Source organism: Nicotiana sylvestris, chromosome 8 (genome assembly GCF_000393655.2).
Source record: "Nicotiana sylvestris chromosome 8, ASM39365v2, whole genome shotgun sequence".
In the NCBI taxonomy this organism is placed as follows: domain Eukaryota; kingdom Viridiplantae; phylum Streptophyta; class Magnoliopsida; order Solanales; family Solanaceae; genus Nicotiana; species Nicotiana sylvestris.
This window is the reverse complement of record NC_091064.1, coordinates 145,284,765-145,295,051: the sequence shown is the minus strand read 5'-3', so window position 1 is coordinate 145,295,051 and position 10,287 is coordinate 145,284,765. Positions and strand designations below refer to the sequence as shown.

Sequence of the window (10,287 nt, the reverse complement as noted above, 5' to 3'; positions counted from 1 at the left end):
TCTCTAATAGTGGCTAAAGGCTGAAAATTTTCTTTTAGATTACGTACAACCTGGGCCAAACTAGGTAAGGACTTCAAACGTGGGCCGTTTTCAGTTGGGCTGTTAGGCTAAGTGACAAGGACTGTAATTCTTCCGAAAATGTATGCATTGCCACCCTAATAGAAAAGGATGATCTATTACACAATCTACTCATATGAAACAGAACATATTTTAAGAAGAGTGAAAGTGTCATTCTACTCGTGTTTGCCAACCTTCTCGTCGTATGTAATGAAGGGCAGTGGGAGTGACTTGAATGCTCGGTACTCACCAACATTGTTTAGGTGCTCATTCTCCAATCTGAGACACAAGTAACTTAAAAATGTATCCATTTTCTTTCCTCTGTTATAAGTAACAAGTTGTGAAAAGGAGGACAAGGTATAACCTTGAACTCCTAATATCAGCTCAGGGACAATAAACTTACCTAAAGACATTCCAAATGCCACGACGAAGAATCTCCAAGCAGGCAAATGTGCTTGTTGTGGCTTTTCCGCGTAGTGGGCGCATGTCAAAACTCAATACTAGTTGCAGCCATACAAATCTCAGGAGAACCTCAAGAATCTACCATCAAATGTGCAAAAACAAAAATATTACTTAGATGACAAAGAGAGAGAGAGAGAGAGAGAGACGGGGGTCTTTGAGTTTCATCGACTTAGAAACTTTACCATAGCTATATAATATGCACTTTTATGTGGAAGTAAGAGCTTGTCTCTCAGAAGAAAATTTCTTGAATTTCTTTGAAGAAGACCCCAGTCCATCCTGATATCCCAACATATGTTTGCCAGAGCTGCAACAACCGAGCTAGCCAAAGCCCATACTTTCCAAGTCATTTTTTTCCGTAGTCTGAATGTTGACTGAAAGACAACTGACAGAAGCATTGAGAAATAGGTGAAACCGTTAAATCCATGCTTCATGTCTTTCTCTTCAATTAATCGTCGCATACACTGTACATTAATTTGGTCCACTGAGTACATGCAGATATATAGGCCAGTGTACAAGTTAATTTTGGCGAAGTGTTAAGTACCTGGAGGAAGCGAATCCAAAAAGGTATGGCAGCTGAAATGTAATAGAAGATAACGTAGACATCACTAACGTGGCACATTTTTCGTCCTGGAGACAATGCTTTTCCCCAACCATAATAACAAATGTAGTATACAAAACTTCTTATGGCTTGTGTCTGAGGTCAAGCAGATGTAGAGAAAAGGTCAGAAATCCAAAAATAAAGAAAAACAAGATCCATATCACCTATTGATGGCCCAATTAAGTAAGAAACCTGGCTTGTTAGCTGATCTGCCAAGAAAAAATCAACCATTTTGACCTGCAGATTAAGAATATCGACATAAGATGTTGTCCAACATATATAGAATTCAAGCCTAGTAGAATCAATCACCTTGTAGAAAGGAGCACAAATACAATGGAATAGACTTCGAATAAGGAAGAAACGGCTTGAACGATAGATTATGTTAAAAGGACACAGACATATGAGAACTAAACCCTGCATTTGAATAAGAGAATGGTGATTGGATAAAATGTACTTATATGATAGTGCTCAACTGGCATTTAACTTATATCTAAAATCTCACAATGAGTAAGCCCAAAGGAAGGAGTTCAACATATGTCTCGTGATCTTGGATCGTCGAGTCCATCCTGATATGCAGATGTACCAGAAAAGTAGTGAGTACAACAACTGTAAGACCAGAGGCTAAAACGAAAACTTCTCTGTGGTCTAATTCGGTTCCTGGCTTGAACCCAAGTATAATAAACGAGTAGTTGATTTTATAGCACCTCCACAAGTATATATTCACAGCAAAAAGAAGCATATGTAAGATAATGTAACCGTAGAAACTGCAAACAAAACATAAGGTATATATATGTTAGAGAAAATTGAGAAGGTCATAAGTAGATGAATTTTCATTTTAACTGACAATCTGAAAGTTTTCTTTAACTTGTAAAGGGGAAAAATGCTATCCAAGTATAAGGTGGCATCCTTCTTGTCCAGTAACTTTCTTGTTTGCATGACTAAAGCAACGGCAATAATTAGAGCAATTGAGAATCCACAGAAGAATCCTACACAATGAGCACAAAGGTTATAATAGAACCTAAATGCAGAAAATCATAAATTGAAAAAAAAAAAAAAAGGAGCAGTTCTCAACCTGAAAGAAATCGTACGCGGTGGTTCTCTCTTTTCCTTTTTGGCCTTAATAATTTGATGCCATCCCCCTGCTTAAAATTGGAAAAGTGCTTGATAAATGTTGCTTCCACCTTGTTCAGAAGACTAGTAACCTAGAACATGAAAAAGTAAACTAAGTGATTCTTTATTGGTGCATATAACTAGACTTCTTTTACCTAAATACTGAAGAGCTAATGGAAAATAAATCCAAATATCTTGATTTAGTGATGAAACAGACCTCATCAGAACTTCCAATATAGGAGTTATCAACGACTTTCATGTAAGATCTCATTGCTTTTCTTGAAGTAATCTGCAGTCAACCAGTGATGCAATTTATGGTCATTTAGTGGTAACTAAAATAATACTACTATTATTACCATGATTGTCCACAGAATGCAACTTTCTAAACCTACTCCGGGATTGAAGTTTTATTCAGAAAGCTATATATGCACCTGATGAGTGTCTGACCTTTTCATATTTTTCTAGGATCTTAGAAAATGCTGAGAGATTCATAAAACTGTTTCATCAATTGAAAAAAGAGTCAGAATAAATGCAGAAGAGAATCCAAAATGTATCTTAGATTTAGAACCTGTACTGATTTAGGCTGCGAAGTTTCTGATAGAACTCAACAAAGGCCTTTTTCAACTTTTCTTCAACCTCTAGTTCCTCTTGACTGAAGCTACACTCTTTCTCTGTGGTACCAAGTAATAGTTTTTCTACAGATGATTTTGGACCATCAGATGTATTTTGAATTTTGACACATTCAAGAACGTCTGAGGGAGTTCGTCCATGTTCTTTTAATGAAGGATCTTCATTATTGCTCGAAGAAGCTGGTTTTATGTTGTTCTCACAAGACATGTCCACTTCTTTTGTGAAGTCCATTTGGGCTTTCTCTGCATTTAGACATCTAATGAGCGCAAAACTAATCTTATGAAGTAGAAGCATGGAATTAGAATGTCCACAACTGTTTCGCTGCCACTACAAGAAGGAAGGCTTTTATCAGCAATATTTGTGTTTGCATATGCTGATTGTTGTTGCCAAAAATACTTCTAGAAACATTCTGTGTCGATCTTTGCAACACTCTGCACCATCTCAGTGAAAATATGAAATTACGAGATTCTAAATATTATTCAGTGGAGGCTAAGTTAGTCAAGACACTGCAATTATGGGCATAAACAATTGCAAAAGATGTACAAAAAAGAAGGTACATAAATTGTGTACATCTTGTGGGTTTCTGCTGCAATATGGTTCAAAACAAGTGGTGCATAGGCTTTCAATATTTGAGCTACTTGCTCATGTTCTTAGGTTCCCTAATGCATAGCAATCGAATATACAATGTTAATCTGTCCTTATTATCGTGTCTAATTAATCCTAGTACATAATCTACGAATCAAGAACGATGCATTTGTTCAATAAGACTATGGTACAATTTCCTATTAAGGCTCTCGTTTCTGTTTGTATTCACCATAATTCATGATCATGAAGGCAAGTAACGACTGATAAAATGATAGTGGCAGACCTACCTACACTTGAAGTCCTGCTTGGAGAAGTCGCCTTTGAGGATGCTACACTATCTGATTCTTTCACCTTTCTACGGAGAGCAACCAAAGCATCCATTTGTTCGGCCAATGCAGCTGCTTCTCCCTTTGCTTCTTCCACTTTGTCTTTGTAAAAGCTATTAACCTTTTCAAGCTCATTATCCAATTTTTCGAAAAACGATTTCTCATCTTCTCTTAGTTCTGCTGCTATACAGAACTTTCCATTTGTCAAATCTTTGTGTTGGCTTTCACTTTCTTGGTTCTCAATATCAACTTTCCTCTGAGTATTGCGGTGAGGTAGAAAACTAAGATTGAGGCGGTTGATCTCTTTCAAGAGGCATTTGAGCTCGCTATAATCCATATAAGCTGCAATCCACTCAGGCACCATTTGATCCTTAAATTCTTTACCAAACTTCATTCTTCTTAAAAATCAGCAGAGTTCAGTTCTCTCTGTAATTACAAGCCAAGACCGTATATGTAAGAACCTGTATTACAAAACTCTTAACTATCACTGAGCTTCCTTTATTATTGTTCTCCTAAAGCAGCTATGTTGCGCGGACTCTCCAACATGTAGCCGCAGCCGTATCGGATCCTTCAAAAATGCACTACTTTTGGAGGATCCAACACGTATCCTGCCACATTATCAGAGAGTTCGAGCAACATAGCTAAGCAGTAATAATTCAAGATAAAATGTAAAAAGAGGTTCAAACAAAGCGCATGAGATTCTAACTGAGAGAAGTATAAGGGAAAAAGAAGTAAACTTACAGCAATAGGAACTAGGAGATAGCTATGCAATCAAGTTCTGCTGCAGCAGTACCTAGAAAATGAAGTTTGTGAAATAATGTAAATTATGCAAAACAGAATTCAGTGACCTTTTAATGTTCCACATTGATTACATTAGCCATCACTTTGTGCTGAAGCTAGAAGAACATATTTTGCTATTTCTGTATGAGTTAATTACCATCATCTATTTATTAAGATTGTCGGTTTATGCATTAAGCTGGTCATGTTAATTAGAGTTCAAATGAGGCTGATATACATTGGCTGTTGAAAAAATCAAAGGTAATAGTACCCATATATTAATTATGATCTAAGACTAACAGAAATATGAAAGAATTCCATATTTCATACACCTATAAAGTATTAGCTCATTCTCTTAAACAACTCCCACAATTAAGAACATGCATAAATATTCTCCTTTCTCTTTTATACTTCAAACTAAGTCAGTAAAATTTAGGTTTGTCTATAAGTGGAACACAACATAAAGAATCAGTGAACAATCCCTAGAGGTTCTGAATCTCCTAACCAATAATAACATGACAAGGATCCTCGCTTTGATATTTATACAAAAGCATTAAGAAAATTGAAGAAAGAAGAGATATATAATACACATTAACCAAACATCATTTTAGCAATAAGTGTTAGCAAATCAGTGATATTAATGAGATAATAAAATATAAACTCGATCTCTCAAACATTACACGCCACTCATTCATTCATGATTCATGCGTTTGCATTCAGTGATAAACATTAATATTGTGTGCTTTTATGTGTCCGTAAGATTACCTTCAGTTCAATATTGGAGAATAGAAAGAACAAAGCTTTAGAGCCAGTTGGGTTACACTTTACAACTATGAACTATATATGTATATATATGAAGATTAAAGCGGTTGAGTTAAGGTTTCAACTTGGAGAATATGGAGACAAAATAAAGAGGCGGTGTCAGAAAAAAAGGAAATTGACAAAGTGGATGTTCGCGTTCCTAAATTAGTTATCTTGTAATTTCCCGGCAGTAATTAGATTTTCCTTGTACCAGTTGCATGGTAATATATAACTGCAATGAGCACCTATAATGGTTATTGGTTACAAAGTGCTTTTGGTCTTTACATATTGTCCCGTTTGATATATACTTTATATTTTTTTAAGTTTTATTTAAAATACGTTCAACAATTTTTTTTTATAATGATAGTGTCTTGACCTAACTTAATGTTGTTGTTGTTTCCTGTATAGTACTTCTTATCTGGTATAAATATGGAATGATGGAAGATCAAGTTTTAACTTTTCTACTCTTAGATATATATTATCTCTTTATCAGCTACCTACAACAGTAACATACGTAAATATAAATGATATAACTGAAACAAAAATTAATTCGAGCCCACTGAATTCACAGTGTTTCCTTAAGGAATTTAATCCCCTCCTAGTACCCAAGGTTATGGATTATTTCTTCCCAGGATAGAACGAATTACACACTGGTGTAGCGGTACTTTAAACTCCAGTATTTCAGCGAACGTGGCAGCAAATCACACTTACAGTTGCTTTGTTTGTAGTTTTAAAACAATGCAGAACAAAGGAGGAGAACTCAGAAGTCGAATGGAAATTCTGAGAGGAAGGAATGCAATGTATAGCCGATGTTGAATTCTTACTGAAGAAGATATCAGATTGCAATTCGTTTTTCCAGTGTATACACAGTGTATACAGAGTGTAGTTTGAGTGTATACAGAGTGTATATCAATTATATACATAGTGTATATCAATTGTATACTGAGTGTTTTGAGTATTTTTTTCCGGTGTGTTCTTCTTTCTCTACAACTTCTGCTCTATTTATAGCAGTCATGTGAGAGAAATCCGCCCCCTCCATGGTGAAACAAGCATTAGGATATCATGGAGAAAGCACTTACATGGTGGAATGAACACTTGCTTGGTGGGAGGAGCACTTGGCCATGGTGGGAGGTGCACTAGGCATCTTGTTGCTTTCTTGGTGCAACACAATATACGGATTGGAAAACATCCGTTACAAACACGGATTATATCACGTTAATATTCACTATTAACAAATAAATTTGGTCCAAATAATTAATCAATCGATCGATCATTTGATCAAATCCGAATCCAAATCCAAATCCAAATCCCATTTTCCATTCACTCTCATTTTAAGACTATTTCATCTTAAACAAAAACTCAACAATCCAAAACTCAGCAATCCCCCACATAAATGGGGAATGACTATATCACGAAAGTATGCATGAAAAACTTGTGTGATTTGCAAGCAAGAATTAATTGCATCTGGATAAGTAGGTTTCCCTTTGAACTTTCCGTAGTGAACTTATGTCGGATATACTCGGTCAATCGGTAGATTTGATATCTTTGAACCGTCGAACTTTAGTGTATACCTAGACAACCATAAGTCACACAATCAATCCCTTAACCGTCTTTGGTTCTCATTGTTGTGTTCGTTTCAGCCATGAACACTGCCTGGTTTCATAAGTGCGTAGAGAATTGGCCTTGCAAAATTCTCCTTGAAGCGGCTAACACTTCACACTTACATAGGTGATTCCTAAACGTGTCATCTCGTAGATACACTATTTGATATACCCTGTATCAAATTTAGAAATCATTAAAAAGCCTTAATGATTTATCCTTGGTACTGAACATTGTCTCATCACGAGAATGAACTAAAAAATTTTGTTGACAATGTTGAACCGTCATTAATGACTTTGTTTGATCTCCTTGAACCTAGATCTTGGGATCTCCAGTCTTCTAGGTAGAGTTACCGCCACAATGACTTGTTCTCGGCCATAGTCCCATTCCCCTCGATGATTTCTCAACTACCTCTCTAGTTAGGCCTTTTGTAAGTGGATCCGACACATTATCACTTGACTTTACATAGTCAATCGTGATAATTCCTCTAGAGAGAAGTTGCCTAACGGTTTTATGTCTTCGTCGTATATGACGAGATTTACCGTTATACATAACGCTCCCAGCCCTTCCAATTGCCGTTTGGCTATCACAGTGTATGCATATTGGTGCCAACGGTTTGGGCCAAAATGGAATGTCTTCCAAGAAATTCCGGAGCCATTCAGCTTCTTCACCGGCTTTATCTAAGGCTATGAACTCAGCCTCCATTGTAGAGCGGGCAATACATGTTTGTTTGGACGACTTCCAAGATACCGCTCCTCCACCAATAGTGAATACATATCCACTTGTGGACTTCGAATCAGTTGAACCGGTGATCCAATTTGCATCACAATATCCTTCAATCACCGCAGGATATTTACTGTAGTGCAAATCAAAGTTTTGGGTATGTTCTAAGTATCCCAAAACTCGTTTCATTGCCATCCAATGAGATTGACCTGGATTGCTCGTGTATCGACTTAGTTTACTTATAGCACAAGCTATATCTGGTCGTGTACAATTCATGATGTACATTAAGCATCCCAACACACGAGCATAATCCAATTGTGATATGCTTTGGCCTTTATTCTTTGCTAGTGCAAGATTTATGTCAATTGGAGTCTTTGCAACTTTAAAGCCCAAGTGCTTGAATTTTTCAAGTACTGTCTTAATATAATGAGATTGTGACAATGCCAGACCTTGAGGAGTCTTTTGGATCTTAATCCCCAGAATTAAATCCGCAATTCCCAAGTCCTTCATATCAAACTTGCTAGTTAGCATACGCTTAGTAGCATTTATGTTGGCAATGTTATTACTCATTATCAGCATATCATCCACATATAGGCAAACAATGACTATGTGATTTGGAACATTTTTAATGTACACACATTTATCACATTCATTTATCTTAAAACCATTTGACAACATTGTTTGGTCAAATTTCGCATGCCATTGTTTGGGTGCTTGTTTTAGTCCGTAAAGGGACTTAACAAGTCTACATACCTTATTTTCTTTACCTGGAACCACAAACCCTTCAGGTTGTTCCATGTAAATTTCTTCCTCCAACTCTCCATTTAAGAAGGCCGTTTTAACATCCATTTGATGAATTTCAAGACCATACACTGCAGCTAATGCTACTAACATCCGTATGGACGTAATCCTTGTAACTGGGGAGTATGTATCAAAGTAGTCAAGACCTTCTCGTTGTCTATACCCTTTGACAACAAGTCTTGCCTTAAATTTATCAATAGTGCCATCATCTTTCATTTTTCTCTTAAAAATCCATTTAGAACCCAAAGGTTTATTTCCAGGAGGAAGATCAACCAATTCCCATGTATGGTTGTTCAATATGGATTCTATTTCACTATTGACTGCCTCTTTCCAGAACAATGATTCCGAAGAAGACATAGCTTCTTTAAATGTTCGAGGCTCATTTTCCAATAAGAAAGTCACAAAATCTGGTCCAAACGAAGTAGACGTTCTTTGACGTTTACTACGTCTTGGATCCCCCTGATTAAATGTACTTTCTTTTGTTTCTTCCCGAGGTCGTTTAGATCCTTCACCAATCGACTCGCATTCCTTTTTATACGGATATATATATTCAAAGAACTCAGCATTATCTGATTCTATAACCGTATTGTTATGAATGTCGGGATTTTCTGATTTATGAACCAGAAATCGATATGCTTTACTATTGGTCGCATATCCAATGAAAACGCAATCAACTGTTTTCGGTCCTATTTTTACCCTTTTGGGTTTAGGAACTTGCACTTTTGCTAAACACCCTCACACTTTAAAATAATTCAAGTTGGGCTTCCTTCCTTTCCATTTTTCATATGGAATGGATTGTGTTTTGCTATGGGGTACTCGATTTAGTATTCGGCTGGCCGTAAGAACGGCTTCCCCACACAAGTTCTGTGGCAAACTAGAACTTATCAACAATGCGTTCATCATCTCCTTTAATGAACGATTCTTTCTTTCCGCAATCCCATTGGATTGGGGCGTGTAAGGGGCTGTTGTTTGATGAATAATTCCATATTCTAAACATATTTGTTCAAAAGGAGATTCATATTCACCACCCCTATCACTTCTTATCATTTTGATTTTCTTGTTAAGTTGCGTTTCAACTTCATTTTTGTATTGCTTGAATGCGTCTATTGCTTCATCTTTACTATTAAGTAAGTAAACATAGCAATATCGAGTACTATCGTCAATAAAAGTTATGAAATACTTCTTTCCACCGCGAGATGGTATTGACTTCATGTCACAAATATCTGTGTGAATTAAGTCTAAAGGATTTGAATTCCTTTCAACCGACTTATAAGGATGTTTAACATACTTAGATTCCACACATATTTGACATTTTGATTTTTCGCATTCAAACTTAGGCAATACTTCCAGGTTAATCATTTTTCGCAAGGTTTTATAATTGACATGACCCAAACGTACATGCCATAAATCATTTGACTCAAGTAAGTAAGAAGAAGCTGAAGTTTTATTATTAGTTTCAACAACTATTACATTCAGCTTGAAAAGGCCCTCAGTAAGGTAACCTTTTCCTACAAACATTTCATTCTTACTAATCACTACCTTGTCAGATACAAAAACGCACTTGAAACCGTGCTTTACAAGAAGTCCAGTAGAGACTAAGTTCTTCCTAATCTCGGGAACATGAAGGACGTTGTTCAAAGTCATGACCTTGCCAGAAGTCATCTTGAGAAATATCTTACCGTATCCTTCAATGTTTGCTGTAGCAGCATTTCCCATAGAGAGCGTCTCTTCGGGTCCAGCAGAAGCATATGTAGAAAATGCTTCCCTCACAACACAAACATGTCGAGTGGCTCCAGAATCGATCCACCACTCCTTTGG

At 36.5% G+C, this 10,287-nt stretch overlaps 1 protein-coding gene across 1 annotated transcript; it reads right to left on the bottom strand.

The window, feature by feature from the left end:
* Positions 1–233: 233 nt before the first annotated feature.
* LOC104247845 (phosphate transporter PHO1 homolog 10-like) lies at positions 234–4,162 on the bottom strand. The gene is made up of 13 exons (XM_070154663.1): positions 3,730–4,162; positions 2,796–3,099; positions 2,675–2,723; positions 2,445–2,516; positions 2,190–2,319; positions 1,962–2,103; positions 1,620–1,881; positions 1,427–1,531; positions 1,310–1,354; positions 1,061–1,213; positions 702–980; positions 461–597; positions 234–336 (listed from the first exon to the last, which is right to left on the bottom strand). Exons 1-13 carry the CDS (start codon positions 4,160–4,162, stop codon positions 234–236), a joined length of 2,214 nt encoding a protein of 737 aa, XP_070010764.1.
* Positions 4,163–10,287: the final 6,125 nt, after the last annotated feature.